Below are 16,639 nucleotides of genomic sequence, written 5' to 3'. Positions count from 1 at the left end.
GGCTTGAACAGCGGTCGGTTGTGAGATCGTGAATGCACGCACAGGAGCTGCAAACCGCTGTGCTACACACTTGTGTTGGCTGCAGCAGGGTCGGGTTGGGTACGTGCCGCTGCTGGCGGAGGGACACGCTGTGGGGCAGCGGTGGAGGCTCGTGCGTGCATGTGCATAGACTGGTTTCCCGCTCCGAGAACACTGATACTCTATGCAAGCTATGCAAGTGTCCTCATGCTCAGTGTTGGTCGGAGTTCAATTCGAGTTGCGTGTTGACACAGATGAACCATGTTTACATTCGGCGATCCGGCGCCGACCTATAGGCTGGAATGTGGAAACTCACCACAAACACCCATGACGTCTGGGGGCGCGTCCACACGCGTCAGTCATGCAGACATTAGACGCGACGCGCTTCTGAACCAGCTTGTCGCGTGCACTGCGCGCTGCGTGCTCCGGCGGACCCCAGTGCGCCGAGAAGATTGCCTCGGCACCACCCAGCGTGACCGCTCCGCCGCCATTTCAGCCTAGCTCGAAAACACACCACCATCTCACACCAACACCGAACTCCGCGTCGTCCTCGCCATCATGTCAGGCTCACTCACCACCACCAAGTAAGCGCTCGCTCGGCTGGCCCATGCATGACCTCGGCGACGGAGCTCGAGGTCGCCGCTGCTCCACGCCGAGAATACACTCCGCCCACTCTCAACTTGCACATTTCTCGAGGCACAACCACACCAACAACAGCCGTCTTGCTCGCCATCAACCAGCCACACCTCTTGTGTCGCTCTCGCACGCTGCCTTCTTCTTGCTCGATGCATGCTGTTCATGAACGCTAATGTATGACACCGCGTGGTGCACATCTGCAGTGTGCAATGCATGCGCAAATGCCCGCAGAATGGCAATGAGACGAGCCAAGTCAGAGATTAGGCACGCAAAGTGCCACGCCTATCTGCCATATTTTGAAAGTTGACGTGTGCGTGATCTCCGCCCATGCCTCCACTTTGGCCCTCCACTTTGCAATCTCGAAACCTGCTGCTATCCCAAGACACCTCTTGTCATCTCTTTCTTCCCCTCGCCCCCTCAACATCACCTCGACACAACGATATGGAGTAAACAACACAACAAACAAGCGACTACAACCCCACCTCCCCCCTGGAGTGCATAAAAGCCGCTCTGTTTGTCGTGTTCACGACCTCCTCATCCCCCTCCATCCTCTCCATACCTCCACCACACCCCTCCACCCGCACTCCACAATGTCGCCGCCGGCGTTATCCCCACTGCCCACCTTATCACAGTGCCACGGCACCCTCCCCACATCCGAGTATGACCTTCTGCAGCTCAAGAAGGCACTCGCTGGGCGCAGCAAGGTCGCTCCTGGTGACCCAGGTAAGTGAGATGGGTGTCTCTGGCCGTCTTCCTCGCCGTCCGTGTCATATCTAACACCTCTTAGTCGACCTCTCCCTGCTCCACCTCCACTCGTTGACGATTCAAGAGACTCTTGAGCCTGAAGAAGAGTACCTCGAGTACAGTGTCGGCCGGGGCGAGACCGAGCTCCGTCCCAACGAGGGCTACCCCGTCTGGGAGGCCTTTCGCGACTCGGTCCGCAAGGCCACCGAGGCGTGTACTCCCATTGCCCTCGCGCCCCCTTCCCCCACGGCACTGAGGACCCCCCTGGGCAATGCCAAGGATCTGGCAGGCCGTACGGGTAACATCTTCCTGCCCACTTCGACGGCGAGTCGAACCTCAACGCGTACGGTCGAAAAGCCCCTCGCCAAGCTCCCTCAACAACTACCCGCCAGCGGACGCCAGTTTTTACACTCCACTACGGCCTGGGACACGCAAAACTGGCTCCACGCCATCCTTGGTCTCTCACATGACCAGCGCCCAACACGCCGCGGCACCTACCGCCCCGAGAAACAGGTACTCTATCTTCGCACTGGAGTCGGTGTCACCTGGGTCCCTTCGGACAATGCATTAGAGGAAGGCGTCGAGATTCGCCTCCACATCACCATTGATGTGTACCTCAACTTGAAGGCACTCGAACAGAAGTTACCTGAAATCGGTGCCGAAATGATTGGCCTCGTCATCTCGTCACTCATGCCCACCGAGGAAGACATCCCCGACCAGCGCGACACGGCAAGCTACCAAAAGGCGCACGCAACCGCCTTGACCACATTCTACAACTCACTCCACCCAGCTCCGGCTCTCCCAGACGACTTTGACATGCGCCGCCTTCAGCCGCCGGAGATGACAGCAAGGCTCCTCCCTTTCCAGAGGCGCACTCTTGCTCGTCTCCTCGAACGGGAAGACGCACCTGTGGCCGGCGTGTCCAAGCCCTCTGTTCCAGCCGGCCAGTGGACCAAGATCGACCTCGAACGGTTCGGCAACTATGCATTCAGGCGCCTGACGGGAGAGCTCAGGCCTCTTGGAGACCGAAAAGGAAAGGGCCGCGCTAGCTCCACGGACGATGACGACGAACTCAAAGCGCTGCCCAAGCTCTTTGATCTCTCCCGTGTCCGAGGCACCATGCTTTGTGAAGAGATGGGTGAGCATTGCACAATTGAAATCAACTGACACCCACAGGCCTTGGCAAGACTGTGGAAGCCATTGCTCTCATCCTCCTCCACCGCCACCCCCTCTCCACTCCCCGGCCAAACATCCTCGGGCACACCGAGGACACGCCGGTCCGAGCCTCACCTCAAATCAACCTCCTGGCTGGTGCGCCTGACCATGACCAGCCAGAGTTCCGAGCATGGCTTGACAAGGAACATGACGCTTTCACTGACGCTGCGTCCTGGTCAGAAGAATCCCAGCTCTCTGTTTCCGAGATTGGCGCAACATTGGTTGTTACCCCGCTTCCCCTCATGAAGCAGTGGATCGCCGAAATGAACGCGCACGCCCCGTCCCTGAGGATCTGCGAGTACCCTGGATGGAAGACGCTCATCGCTCAAGTGGAGAAGAAGCGGAACGCGAGTATCAGGCAACGAGTCAAGCAGGCAGCAGACAAGCAAAAGCGAAAGATGAAGCAGTTCCGCAACGAGACTCGCCGCAAGTACGCTAAAGGGAAAGACGGCAAGAAGGTTCCGCTTGAGATGGAGGACGAAGGCCTCAGTGATGACGACGAAGACATTATCGCGTCCAACTTGGACGAGGAAAGTCTTTTGGAGCACACTCAGCGAGCCTTCCTCGACTACGTCCGCGGCCACGACGTTGTTATCACCACATATCAGACCCTTGGCGATGATCTGACGGTCGCTGTGCCCGTTCCTCAGCGCAGCCGCCGCTCCAACGTGGCGTACAAGATTGGCGAACGCCCCCGCAGCCCGCTCGTCATGGTGGAGTGGTGGCGTGTCGTCATGGACGAGGTTCAGCTTCAAGGCAACCAAAGTCAAGCCGCCGAAATGGTCTCGCTCATTCCCCGCAAGTTCTCCTTGGCCATGTCGGGAACTCCAGCCCGCACCAACGTCCTCGACCTGGCCGGCTCTCTCAACTTCTTGCGCGTCCCTGGCGTCAACCGTGTCATGTGGCATCGTCTCACACAGCTTGCCAACCGACCAGCCTTCCATGGCCTGTTCCAGCCACTGGCTGTTCGCACAACGAAAGCCGAAGTGATTGACGAGTTCCACATTCCTCATCAGACCAGATATGTGGTGCCCATCGATCTGTCCAATATCGAGAGTCACTACTACCTTGACACGCTCGAACGTCAACGGGAGCGTCTCCGTCGCGACGAGGTATCGTTAGGAAGCTCGTTGCGCCACCTGAGGCAGATCTGCACCCACATTCAGGTCGGTGCCCTGAACGCAACGGCTGCCAACCGAACAATCGATCGCGCCGACCGTCTCCACTTGGGTCGTCAACTCATGACCATGGACGAAGCTCTGAGCAAGATGCGACTCGATCACGAGAATGAGTATCTTTCGCAAACCAGGCAACACATGCGTGCTCTGGTTCGCAAGGCCCAGCTCCTCATCATTGACGACCGCGACCCAGACGACCATGAACGCAATCAACTTATGGCCTTGGCTCTGTATGAGCGGGCGCGCGACGAAGGCAACAAGATTCTGGAGCCGGCCCAGGCTCAACTGACTGCCATCGTCGGCGACCGTGAAGACAGTATCGACGACACGGAGTTGGACAAGGCGGCATCGCAGCAGGAGAAGGACCGCGTTAAGTCGATCATGGCTGCCCGTGCAGTGTAAGCCCTACCGCTTCTGGACGTTGCTGACCACCTAGTATCCGCGAGACCTTAATCATCATTCATCAGACCTGGTTCCACGAAGGTGACATTCATCACGTCCAGAAGGATGAAGACAAGGAAGTCTTGGCTTACAAGACGGCCGAGGTGGTGCGCAAAGACATTCTTGCGCGCCCACTCAAGATTGCTGGACGCCAAGTCGAGGCAATGATTGCCTCAATTCAACGTTCGCCAGCAATCAATGCCATGACAGAGCTGCAAACCGTCGATACCAGGCGATCCGGGGGACTGGTTTCGGGTAGCACCATTGGGGAGATCAATGGCCTGCTGAGGATCCTCAATGACAAGTGAGCAGCCCTGCATGTGCATCAAGCTGACAACAGTGCCGTGCTCGTATTCAACTGGCGCAACAAGGTGGTCGACCTGCTCAAGTTACCCCTCGAAGCCGAGGAGGACAAGGTCCCAGCTGCGGGTCAAGGCCAGGATGTCGAGAACCCCGAGGAAGAGTACTATGCAGAGGCACTCAAGGCTCAAGGAGATGGTGAGTGCACACCAACCACGGGCCACTGACTGTGCAGTCGAAGCCTACCTGACCGCTTATGCCTCGGCCATCGCGGACCGCAAAGGTGAGCGCACGAGACCACATTTGGCCGGGGACTGACCCTTTTCCCTCAGAGATGCTGCTGGAAGAGCGCAGCGTTCTTGCAACCCACGACGCCCGCATGGTCAAGAAGCGTACTACACGCGCAGCAAAGGAGGCCCAGGACGGCGTGGAAGAGATCCCTCTCAACGACGTCGAGGACCTCACCTTGAAGCTCATGACTGAGCGCCAGGCTTTCCGCGACCGCCGCCGGGAGGAGGATTGCGAACGCCCCCTCAAGGCCCTGCTCATCGAGCTGACCGCCATTGTTCACGGCCAGCACCGCGTTGAGGAAATCCAAATCGCCAAGGCGGCGGCAGAAGCCATTCGCGCGTTCGTCAACAAGCAGTCCGAGATGGTGGAGAAGCTCAACAAGGAGCTCGATCTCTTCCGTGTCGCATTCAACAAGCGTGTCGTTTACTTTGCCGCCCTCCAAGAAATCTCGGACTCTGTTGCGGCCCCAATGTTCCGGGATGTTGGCCGAGACGTTGCCGTGGTGGACAAGCACATCATAGAGGGCGACGTGCTCCTGGCTCGCATGGCTGTCCGTGGCCGGTACCTCAACTTCTTGGGTTCTCAAGACAACACGAACCAAGATCCCCACAGCGATTGCTCAATCTGCTTCGGTACCTCGGACGACAAATACGCTATCCTCCTGAACTGTGGGCATGCGTTTTGCGTTTCTTGCTTCAAGGAGTACCGCAAGACGGCCCATGTTGGTCGTAAATGTGCAACTTGCCAGACCCCCATCAAAGACCGCGAATTCACCAAGATTCGACTGAACCGCTCGGCTCAGGACGGGCCGGACGAAGCCGAGGGCTCCGACTCTCACGAGGTGGAGATGCCAGAGTCTCAGCAGGAGGAGGAGGAGCCTGAGGACGACGAGGAGGCTGCGGAGCGTGAGGCGCAGAAGGAGCGCGACGCCCGTGCAACCGACCTGGAGAGGCTCAACATGCTGCCCTTCGACAGGCAGCGTGCTATTCTCGCGATGGACATGATGGGCGAGTTTGGTTCCAAGGTGAGACATGGTCCATGGAGCTTTCTAACCCACCAGATCAACTTCCTCATCAAGCACCTCCACTACTACCGCTCCACACGTCCGCACTCACGCCATGTCGTGTTCTCCAACTGGGCGGACAGTCTTAGCAGTGAGTGCTGGACCAACCCCGACAAGGTCGAGCAGCACTGACTCATTTCAGTTGTTGAGCGCGCTCTGAGCATCAACCGGATCAAGTATGTTTCCTTCGAGTCCAACTCGAAGAACAACAATGTCGTCGAGGAATTCCACCGCGACCCGACCATCTCGGTCTTCCTCCTCCATGCGGAGCGTGAGAGTGCCGGCCTGACCCTCACGTCATGCGAGGTTGTCCACCTCTTGGAGCCGGTGTTGCAGCACTCTTTCGAGCTGCAGGCCATCGGCCGTGTCGACCGGTGAGCAAGGCACATTGCCGAAGGGACGTGTCACTGACGCCCCCTTCAGCCTTGGACAGAACAAGGAGACGACCGTGTTCTGCTACGCCACGATGGAGACGGTCGAAGCTCGCATTCTCTCCGAGGGTGTCCGTAACGGCACCAGCATCTACCTCGCCGATGCGCAGGAAGACGAGAAGGCCGTGGCCGCCATGCCCAACGTGGCGCACGCCGCGAACCGTGGCGGAGACGTGACGACCAACGCCTTCAACACAGACCAAATGATGAAGCTTATCATGTAGATAAGCCGTTACACGATTGTACACAGAGTTTTGTTGTTTGTTAGATTTGTACATAGTTAGCTAGACGTTTGAGAATCCAAGGAGAGATTCCATGCACTTCCAGATGCCTGTTGTGCGAAGGGGACACTGCCAACGTGTCCCCGACTGTGGCTGCACAGGGCGAAACTCTTGATGTCTGCATTGTCTATCAGTCTGTGGATATATGATGTCGTTTGCTCGTCCTACTCTTCCTCGACGTCGTCATCGTCGTCATCATCTCCCTCTTCCTCGTCGTCCACGTCCATCTCCTCCACATCTTCCTGGTCATCGTATTCGCCGGTTAACAGACTCGATGCCGTCGCCAGCCCCTGCTGGAGACCGGGGTGCAATGGCACATGGTAGCCAGCGACGACACGCGGGGCAAGGTCTCTGCCGAGGCGCGGCTGGGCACAGCCGCACCACTCTGACGAGCCAAGAAGTTCGTTGCCACCCCTACACCTGTCGCAGGCGGAGAGCAGCAGGCCAAGGGGGTGGGGAACGGCGTACCCGAGCCCAGGGAGGCCAATCAACGCCGCTATGCTCCCGCCCGCGAGTGGCGCGGCACGGTTGTGTGAGAAGGATGTGCCGCCAAACGCACTGCTGTCAGCCGAGAACATTTGGCAGACGTACACGAGGCATGGGGAGAGGGCGACAAACTGCCCCGGGGGGAGCTGTTGTCTTGGTGGGAGTGGCGCTGTGTACAGGTCGACTGCGGGGTCTTCTGGCTCGCTTGTGGGCACAGGTTGGGTAACAGAGGAGAGGGCCGGGCTGCTGGGTTAGCAGGACTACGACCCGTGGAACTCACTGTATAGGCTCTTTTGCGGGTTCCGATACCTCCTGTTTGACCTCGAGGGCGTGGTTGGGTCTACCATTAGGGAGGGGAGTTGCGTAGTGCTCAGGTGAAGGCTCTGGCGATGGAGCAGCACTGCGGACTCGGCGACTGTGCTCCTCGTCGTCCACCTTGCAAACCTCTTCTTCCTCGACAGGATCTGTGGGTTGTGGCTCCGTGACAGGCTCTGAACCCACCGGTTCCCCAACCTGCGAAGCGGTAGGTGGCCGCTGGGTAGCGGCCCACCACACGCCTTCGGACGCGGGCGCCTCAGGCTCGGCGCTGAACTGGCCAGGCTCGATGTCGCGGCTGGGGAGTGGGGGAACCACCGGGGTGGGAGGGCGCGACTTGTGGTCCTTGGCGGAGAAGGGCACCGGCACAGGGAACAGGACGTCCGGTTCTGGGTCTTCGGGGATCGCGTCGACAGCGATGGCTGGTACGAAGGGTACTGGCACTGGGAACTGGACTTCTGGAGCGGTGTCGGGGTTGGGAGCTTGGGCATCTGTGGCGAGCGGTTGGTCCAGGTCGACCTTGACTTCGTCGTCCTCTGCCAACTTGACGTCTTCACCGCTAATGTTATCCGACCCTGATGACGACAGAGATCCGAGGGACCCGTCAGACTTGACGATTTCTAGCGAATCGCCCGTGCTCCACGTCAGGCCGGGCGACTCGGAGCCCGACTGTGACTGGTCGTTCTCGTCGGCATCAGCGTCGAGGCTGGCGTCAGAGAGGAGGCCCTCGCCTGGGCGGGTACGCAGCTCATCATCCGAGTCGAGGAGAAGGTCACCATCGCTGTCGCCAAACTCGCTTTCCGCACTGCTGACTTCTGACGCGGGCGAACGCGGGGGCGAGAGGATGATCGCGGGTGTGGTGGTGGGATCGGCGAAATCAGTGGCGTCTGGCTCGGGGGCATCGTCGGCGTTGTCCGTGTCTGTGGCATCCTGCACCGGTTCGAACACGACCGGCGGCTCGACCTGAATGACCACGACGGGCTCGACATTCTCTCCAATGGCCTCCTCGTGGCGAGACGACGTCGAAGCAGACTTCTTCTCACCCGAGGGTGCGAACACGTCGACCACCGACGGCGGACGCGAACCGCCCTTTGTGGCTTTAGGGGTGATCGTCGCGGGCTTGGGCGTGAAGCTGAGCGTGCGGAGACGGGAGAACATATTTCGCCCGCTCTTGGACCTCGTGAGCGAGCCCTCAGGGGAAGACGTGTCGTGATCTCCCTCATGATCTGGCTCGGGCGGTGCGAGGTGCGCCTGAGGTGGCGCGAGCGCCTCCTTCTGTTCCATCGTCGGCGATGATGGCGCACGTGCGGCGTTTCCTTTCTCCTCGCTCGAGAGCGAGTCAACGAGGCTGCTCCGCTCGCCTTTGCTGGAGCGGTGGCTGAGGGAGCTGGCAAAGCTCTTGAGACTGGCGATACTGGAGACTGGGGACACCTTCTTTGGTGAAGTCGTCGAGGAGGGAACGAGCATTGCAGCGTTAGACGCGGCCACGAGGGTCGCGAACGCACCGCTGCCTTTGGACCCCGATGACGCCGGCGTCCCAGACGACGAGTTTGAGCGCTGTCGCCCAGTCTTCTCCGGCGTCGGCTCTGGCGAGCCTCCCGGCGAGAGCGCCGCCTTTCGCAGGCTCCCCTTCGGCTTGAGCGCCTTGATAACCGAACGCGACATCGACGCTGACGGCGTTCTCACCTTCTCCTCCTTGCTGGGCTCCTTCTTCGGCTTGGGGTTCTTCTTCGCAGCAGCGGCTGGCGCGGGCGACTTGATCGTGGGGGTGGTCGTGGCCGCCGCGGTCGGCGGCGGCGTGGGCTTGAGCGGGGCCGGCGGCCCAATCTTCTTGGCCATGGGTTTGGGTGATGCGGGGGTGGAAAGGCGACGGGATGGAGGCGATGGCATATGGGTGGGCGTCGGAGCGTGCATGGGCGAGCCCTTCGCACTCTTGAAACTTTGCATGCTCTGGATGCTCTGCACGGTGTCGTTGCGTTTCAGTGACGGGATCCGCGTGGGGATCCGCGATGACGGCGAGCCGGGCGGCGCCGGCGACTGACTGCCACTCGAGTGGCGCGCGCTCTCTCTCGACACGCGCCCGCCACCGTACTCGACCGAGTCGCGACGCACGTGAGCACGTGTGGGAGCGCGGCTGGACCCCGATGCTGCTGATCCCGCTGCCGAGCCGACAGATGACCGCCGTGCCACGGGCACCTTGGACGGCGAGGGCGACGTCGGGCCGTCGCGCATCGCTTCGACCCAGTACTGCTGGCGTGAGTTATCCCGATTCTTCTCCTCGGGGTCGTCGCTGTCATAGAATGGCAGCTTGCTCTCAGCGTCCGCAATCTCCTCGGCCAGGCTTCTGGTCCGACTGTGCCGCTTCAGCCCAGCCTTGCCCATGGACCCCGTGCGCGAGCCAGCGCGACTCGCCGCGCGACTGGGCGGCCGGGACGGTGTCCCAGGGGTTGTCAGCGGGCCGGCAATACTGGGCGGACGCGAGCGCGGGCGAGTCACGGCCGGGCTCGAGCTCGCGACCGACGCTGCTCGGCTTGGTGCGCGCGACCCAGGACGGAACGGGGCGAGCTCGCCCTCGTTAACATGGGGGTGTGGACTGACCGGCGGTGAGCGCGGCGGCGGGGACTGCGGCACAGGCTGTCGCGGCATCGGGAGCTTGGTTGGGCGTACCCGCGGCGCCGGGGAGCGGAGCCCGCGGGGCTTGGATGTCGGCGAGTCGGCGACGGCCATGAGCTTGTTGGTCAGATCGGCGACCGCGGCAAGGTCGGCACCCATGGTGTGGCGCTTGCGTCTGCGCGAGCCCTTGAGGCTGGAGCTTGAGAGGGCCGGCGAGGGCGGGGTGCGGAGGAGGAACGCGGGGTCGAGGTCTGGCGGCGCCGAGCGGCGGTGATGGTGGAGATGCTTGTGCTTCTGGTTCGGCGAGGCGGGGGTGTCGTCCAGCTCGAGCGCGAGCGGCTGGTACGGGTGCAGGCCGGAAATGGGCGAGAGGGAGATGGGGCTGAGGCTGCGCGGCGAGGGGGGCATTGTTATGAGCTGGCTGCGCTGGCTGGCGGGCGGCGGCTCGGGTGGGGTGGTGGGTGCGCTAGAGCCGGCCTTGCGCGCGGTGGCGACTGATCTACCGTCGAGCCTGCCGGGGTGCGAGAGCCATTCGCTGCCCGTACGACGCGTGAGTAGAAGAAACGAGTGTTAGTGATGGGCGCGCGGTGGGAGAGGTGTGGTGTGTGCCGGCGTGGTGCTGCAGCGCGAGCAACCTCCTGACGCAGGTGCCGCGGTGTCGCTCTCGCTCGCTCTCGTCGCACTCGCCGAGGGTGCATGCTCCTTGCACGGCCGCACTACGGGCGTGCAGCAGCGGCGGCGTGTCATTGTCTTGTCTTCGGGAGGGTTAGGCGAGCGCTGCGAGTGCTGCGGTGAGTGGGTGAGCTCGAGCCCCGTGGCTGGCTGGCGGGTGGGGGTACGTGGTGGCTCGAAAGGGTCAGTCAACTTTGGTCATTGTGGTGGGTGGGTGATGGGGCAAAACAAAACAAAACAAACGCCAGTTGGCGGCGGCGCAAAGATTCAAATTGCAGATCGCCGTGGCAGGCATCCATCACTCCTATCATCTACTGCAGTCACAACTCGTGCTCAAACTGTCCTCTGCACACTACACACTACATATGGGGAGGCGGCCGAGAACCCATAGGGTATTGCGGCGCACCGTGCGCGCCAGTCCAGCCCATGGGCACCCTTGCCACGCCTGGCACCGCACTGAACGCCACTGGCGGCACTGGCGCTGTGGCCACAGGAGCGCCCATGGGTACCACAATCGGATGCCCCGAGGCATAGCCGATACCTGGGACACCGACACCCGCAGCCATGCCGTGGAGGTTCATCATCCCCGGCATGCCTGGCACCCCCGGAAATGGCGCCCCATACACGGCAGCGGGCACGGGCAATGGGCCGGCGCCTGGCTGCAGAACAGGGGCTGTCAAGTATGGTGGCCTTAGGGGTCAGCCACGTACCATGTGCTCCACTCACCTTTGCTGAACAAGAGGAGGACGGGGGATGTCAAAGCTGCCGCCTCGACTCTGACGCGAGCTCCGGCTGCGTGTGGAATAGAAGCTGCCGTCCGAGTCCGAGTCCTCGCCGGATGAAGGGCGGTGGTGGTGATGGCGCCTGGGGTCAGCGAACATGTACAAGGACTGGCTCACCTCTTCGAGTCCATGGACGACCGTGTTCGGTGGTGCCTCCTGTGGTCATGGTGTTGACCCAGCGGGTGATGCCTTTCGTGGCCGCCACTATGCGAGTGATGCCTCTCATGGCTGTGGTGGTGCCCCAGATTCGGCCTCTCGTGAGAGTGGTGGTGGCCAAAAGAATGTTGCCTCTCGTGGCGATGCCTGTCGTGGTGCGCCTTTGACGGCGATGCCTCGCGCGACGAGCTAACGTTCTCCCGGGAGAGTCGTCGTCTGATGCCAACCGTTGTCTGCTTGCCGTCGGGAAGGTCCTTCTCAATAAACTCAATCTCGAGGTCAGAGTCGGCCTCATGCACCACCTCTTTCGGGGCCAGCTTTTGACTATCTTTCCGGCTGTGCTTATGAGCGTCGTCCTTGTGCTTGGCTTCCGGCTCCTTCTTGTCGGCCTTCGATTTCGTGTCGTCCTTATCGTGCTTGTGGCCATTGCTATGCCGCTTGCCATCCTTGTCGTTCTTGCTCTCGTCCTCCCCGTGAGACTTCTTCTTGCCCTCACCAACAACCGAAGCTGGGGCAGAACCGCGTCTGGCGTGCGAGTGAATCTTGGCCGTCACCTCCTCACCCTTGGCAGTCTTGTGCACCGACACGTCCACACATTCGACGTCGTCAGCCGCCTTCTTCAAACTGGGAAGTGAAGGTGTTGAGGCCGAGTGCTTGTGCTTTGAGGCGGCCGCAATCTTGGCTAGAGCAGCCGGCACCGCAACAGGTACCGACCCCGCCTTCTGCGGCTCGGGCACCACAACTTCGATCTTTGTGCCACCAGCCGTGATGATGACATTAGGCGCCTCCGCCGCCGACATGGCCGAGCGTACCGATCGCACGGAGCGGACCGACTTGATCGAGTCTGCGCGGTGGTGAGATTTGGTGGAGTGGACCGATCTGATGGACGCTGGGCGAGAAGCTGGCATAGGTATCGCCGCTGCCGTGGCGAGGTCAATGGTGGTGCCAGCTCCCTTGAGCTCGATCTTGGCGATGGCCGCCTTGACTGCATCCGTCTTTGTTTTGGACGGTGTGTCCTTCGGGTTCTCGGCCGTCTCAGCCTTCTCGGTCTGCTCGTCCTTCTTGCCTCCAATGGAGATGGTGATCTCACCAGGTCTTGACTTGGGCTCCCAGTCCTTGGGCGTGGCCTTCTGTCTGGAGGTCTCCTTGGTCTCCACACTGGCCTCGTCTCCCTGCTTCCCGATGGAAACGATGACTTCGCCGGGAGTAGATTTCGTCGAAGGCGCCTTTTCCTTCTCTTTGACGGAGACGGAGGGCACCTTTTCGTGCTTAGAGGCAACAGGTGTCTTGGACGTCGCCTTTGTAGGGCTGGGAGGAAGTGGCACCGAAGCGGGGTTCTTTGCCGGGCTAGCCGGGAGGAGAATCGAAGCTGGGTTCTTGGTGGGGCTTGGAGGGAGTGGCACAGAGGCAGGGTTCTTCACAGGGCTAGGAGGAAGAGGGACCGAGGCAGCGTCTTTGACTGGGCTGGGCGGAAGTGGGGTCGACGCCGCCTTGGCAAGCACGGACACGGACGAGAGCTTCTTGGGCTGAGGTGCTGGTGTCGTGTCCGAGCCAGGCTTGGGTGGGGGCCATTGCTTGACGGGTTTGCGCTTGATGAGCGACTTGTAGTCGACTGTGAGGTGTCAGCTGCTGTGTTTTGTTCTACGAGACTCCAGCTCACCCATCTTGATAGGCTCGATGCCTGCCTTCGTACCAGGGGCAGGGGGAACTGGGCGAAGATTCCTTACACCAAAGTCTGATCCCGGCTTGGCCGGGGCGCTAGATCTGGTCTCGGCAGCCTCGACTCTGGCGAGGGTATCGAGCGCCTTCTCCACGGCCTCTGGGGCGGTGCCTGCGGGCACGATGATCTTCTCCACAACCTTGACGCGGTCGACCTCGGGCATGGGCTCTGGCGTCGGAGGGGTAACTGGTGCCGGTGGGGTGTTGACGACATGCTGAATAGGTTTGTTGACCACAAGCTGCGGGGCTGGTGGCGGCACCGGCGTTGCCGCCACAGATGCGGCCTTGGGTTTGGCCTCTGTGGTCGTGGTCGTTCTCGTGATCTTCTCAATGATATCGCCCTCAGGCGTGATAACGTCGATATGTTTCTCGACGACTTCGACGCGGGGAGCAGGTGTGGGTGCTGGTGATGGCGCAGGAGCAGGAGCAGGGACTGGGGGCGGCACGGCGGCAGGTGCTGCTACAACCGGAGCTGCCACTGGAGTGGGGGCAGGCACAGCCGCCGGAAGGATAGTAACTGGTGCAGACACCACTGGCATTGGAGGCGGAGCGGGTGCGACACCAATGGGAGGAGGAGCCGTGGCTGACACCACTGCAGCCGGAACGACCACGACAGGCGAAGCGACTGGAACTGGTGCGGGGGCAGTCGGCACGGCAATCCGAGATCCGCTGCGCGATGAAGCGGGAACGACCACCACCTGCGGAGGGCGCGCAGTGGGCATGACGATAGGGACTTCCTTGACAAGGGGCGTTGGGGGAGCTGGGGTAGGAGTAGCCGCGGGAACAACGATGATCTGGGCTGGGGCGGGGGGTGGGACAGGCGTCACGACAGGTGTGGCAGCTGCAGCGGCAGGTAGGACAACGATCTGGGGCACAGGCGAGGGTGTAGGCTTCACAATCACCACCTGGGCGGGAGCGCGCGTGGCGACCTTTGCGACTTGGGGCTTGGCGTTGGCAAGCAGGACTGACGACGTCGGCGTCGAGCTCGTGGTCGCGATGACGGTGGGTGCCTCGCGGACTGGGGGGACGAGGGGCGGTGGGGGTCCCTTTCGGGGGGCGGATAGAGGAGAAGGCGCCACCGGGGTAGGGGCAGCAGGGGCAGGTGGGACGCTCGGCAGGCGGCGTGGACCGGCTGGCGCTGACACTGGGGCTGGAGTTGGGGCTGGGGCCGGAGTCCGCACTGGGGCAGGAATAACCACCGGTGCAACGACAGAGCGTAGCGAGCTGGGGCGAGACCGCGTCGACGGCGGGCGCGAGGTAGGAGCAGGTGCCAGCGTGGGTGTGGCTGCCAGCACGGCTGGGGCAATGTTCACGTTGACGTTGATGACCGGCTGCTCGTGTCTGGACGAGTGGGACGGGGCGTACGAGTGCACGCTGGGCGTGTAGGCGCGCTCGCCTGGCTCCTCGGCACGGGACTTGCGGCTCTTGGAGCTCTGGACTGAGCCAGTCATCTCCCCCTTGTCTTTTCTGAAGCTGGCGAACCCTCTTCCGAGGAGGGGCGCGGACGATCCGACGCTGGAGCGCGTCGATGCCTTTGATACCGAGCTTGGCGCGCTGGCCGTCGGGTTTGACTTGTAGCCTTCCGGAAGCTGGGGCGACGGCGGCGCGTCGTGCGCTGGCTTTGAGCGCGTGAGTAGTTTGAGTACCGACTGCGCGAGCGACGGCGACTTGCGGAGCTTGGGCTGTCCTTTGGCAAGGGTAGGCGTCGGCGGAGGCGTCTGGTACTTGCCCACGTCGACGGTCGAGGTCGCGATCCCGCTGGGGTGGACCTTGTCTTCTGGCCCGCTGTAACGGAGGACCTCGTGCCAGAACTCAAAGTCACGCCGTTGGGCGACAGACACTGCGTCGTCGTCGTCGTCCAAGTGATCGTAGTCGAGCTCCTCTTCCTCGTCGTGTGCCTGCGCAAAGTCACGGACGATAACGTTTGCAGGGTTCGCGGCAAAGTCCTTGTCGGCGAGGACCTCGATCAGGCTCAGGCGGCGGCGGTGGCTCGGCGTCGACGACTTGCGGTACGACACTGGCGGCCGTTCAGGAGGGCCGACACGCGAGTCGCGCGGATGGAGGCCAGTGTGGGTGGGACGGCGGTTACGCGGCGGGTCGACGATGTTCGCTGGCCGCGGGGCAGGCTTGGGGCGGCCAGAGGGCGTGAGGCGCTGTGGCTCGAGGGGCGAGGGTGGAAGGAGGCTGTCGCGAGATCCTGTCGTCAGTCAACGGCAAAAAAGCAGCACACATACGTGGGCTCAGCAGGGGGCGGGAGTCGACCTCGACGATGCCGGAGCGGCTGAGGCGGGGGGAGACGGTTCTGTTCACGTTCGCGGTCTCGGCGGGGCTGTTGAGGCTGCTCCGTCGACTGTTGCTGTTGCTGTTTCGCGAGGGGGATCGCGTCGGCGGGCCGGCAGCGAGCACCTCGCGCAAGTCTGCGAGTTCGGAGCGCGTGCCAAACAGGTCGCCGAGGGCGAGGGTGTCGCCAGCGGTGCTGTTGCGCGAGATTGTCGACGACCGGCTGCGCAGGCTGCCTGATGCGCGCGGCTGGAGTCTTGGGGCCGAGGAGACGGCGATGTTGGGGGTTGATAAAGGGGGTTGTGGGAGTGACATATGGGGTTGTTAACGCTCGGGCGCGTGTGGAAGGATCCACAGGCAGTCGAGGGAGGTGCGAGGCGGAAGGAGGGGCGGGGGTGGGGGCGGGGCTGCGGGCGTGGTTTGGCGGAGCGATGGCGTCCAGCGGTGGCCTATTAGTTGCTTGATGCGATACCAGGACAAGGTCAAGAAGAAGGCGAAGAAGAAGTGACAGTAAGATGCGACAAGGTTGTCGTTGTGACAAACGAGTTAGTGTTGATCGCCAGAAGTAAGAAGGTGAGTAAAGTCCAAGGAACAATGACTGGCTGTGGTCGCTGCGCAGGGACTGTTGCTGGCCAGGGGGGCTCGGGGTCGTCGCCGTCGCTTCTTTCCGCCTTTGAGGGTGTCTCTGGGCGCGTGATGCTGCAATGATGGGCATCAGGACAGAGACAGTCCAGAGTGGGCTCTCTAGAAACAGGAATAGCGATGGTCGAGTGGTCAAAACGTCGGAGGCGGCAGGGATCGGCCGCCTACAATCCACGACGCGCCGCGCGCCACACGCGCCACGCTCGGCACGGATCGCCCCCGCGCGCGTCCGCGCCCAACTTCGCACCATCAACTACCCCCCTTTGGATCCATAGTGGGCGGCGGGCGGGCCGGCCACCGTCCGTGATCCTGCGCGCTACTCGCCAGTCGGAGGAATCACACAGACGCCGCCTCGTGTCGCACGTTTGCTCCGGAG

General features: G+C 61.9%; 3 protein-coding genes across 3 annotated transcripts; 1 reads left to right on the top strand and 2 right to left on the bottom strand.

The window, feature by feature from the left end:
- Positions 1-1,069: 1,069 nt before the first annotated feature.
- SPAC144.05 (putative ATP-dependent helicase) lies at positions 1,070-6,563 on the top strand. Its single transcript, XM_062769518.1, has 10 exons — positions 1,070-1,377; positions 1,442-2,536; positions 2,575-4,189; positions 4,228-4,536; positions 4,573-4,730; positions 4,768-4,815; positions 4,865-5,847; positions 5,884-5,977; positions 6,029-6,260; positions 6,310-6,563. Exons 1-10 carry the CDS (start codon positions 1,245-1,247, stop codon positions 6,539-6,541), a joined length of 4,899 nt encoding a protein of 1,632 aa, XP_062625502.1. The 5' UTR covers positions 1,070-1,244; the 3' UTR covers positions 6,542-6,563.
- A 180-nt stretch (positions 6,564-6,743) lies between these two features.
- On the bottom strand, positions 6,744-10,420 carry LOC62_02G002991 (uncharacterized protein; the record flags this gene model as incomplete). Its single annotated transcript, XM_062769517.1, has 4 exons — positions 6,744-7,159; positions 7,190-7,327; positions 7,365-10,021; positions 10,067-10,420. 4 exons carry the CDS (start codon positions 10,418-10,420, stop codon positions 6,763-6,765), a joined length of 3,546 nt encoding a protein of 1,181 aa, XP_062625501.1. The 3' UTR covers positions 6,744-6,762.
- A 530-nt stretch (positions 10,421-10,950) lies between these two features.
- LOC62_02G002990 (uncharacterized protein) lies at positions 10,951-16,173 on the bottom strand. Its single transcript, XM_062769516.1, has 5 exons — positions 15,576-16,173; positions 13,283-15,538; positions 11,584-13,234; positions 11,411-11,548; positions 10,951-11,374 (listed from the first exon to the last, which is right to left on the bottom strand). Exons 1-5 carry the CDS (start codon positions 15,934-15,936, stop codon positions 11,044-11,046), a joined length of 4,737 nt encoding a protein of 1,578 aa, XP_062625500.1. The 5' UTR covers positions 15,937-16,173; the 3' UTR covers positions 10,951-11,043.
- Positions 16,174-16,639: the final 466 nt, after the last annotated feature.

The sequence above is a fragment of the Vanrija pseudolonga genome, chromosome 2 (assembly GCF_020906515.1).
Source record: "Vanrija pseudolonga chromosome 2, complete sequence".
Lineage (NCBI taxonomy): Eukaryota > Fungi > Basidiomycota > Tremellomycetes > Trichosporonales > Trichosporonaceae > Vanrija > Vanrija pseudolonga.
This window is presented reverse-complemented; position numbering and strand designations above follow the sequence as displayed.

Bases quoted from the DNA above. Each gene is read 5' to 3' on its own strand.
- SPAC144.05 (XM_062769518.1), top strand. From the start codon at position 1,245: ATGTCGCCGCCGGCGTTATCCCCACTGCCCACCTTATCACAGTGCCAC. The intron at 4,190-4,227 runs GTAAGCCCTACC...CTGACCACCTAG, and splicing joins ATCATGGCTGCCCGTGCAGT to TATCCGCGAGACCTTAATCA. The intron at 4,537-4,572 runs GTGAGCAGCCCT...AGCTGACAACAG, and splicing joins CTGAGGATCCTCAATGACAA to TGCCGTGCTCGTATTCAACT.
- LOC62_02G002990 (XM_062769516.1), bottom strand. From the start codon at position 15,936: ATGTCACTCCCACAACCCCCTTTATCAACCCCCAACATCGCCGTCTCC. The intron at 15,539-15,575 runs GTATGTGTGCTG...GACTGACGACAG, and splicing joins CCGCCCCCTGCTGAGCCCAC to GATCTCGCGACAGCCTCCTT. The intron at 13,235-13,282 runs GTGAGCTGGAGT...GACACCTCACAG, and splicing joins CATCGAGCCTATCAAGATGG to TCGACTACAAGTCGCTCATC.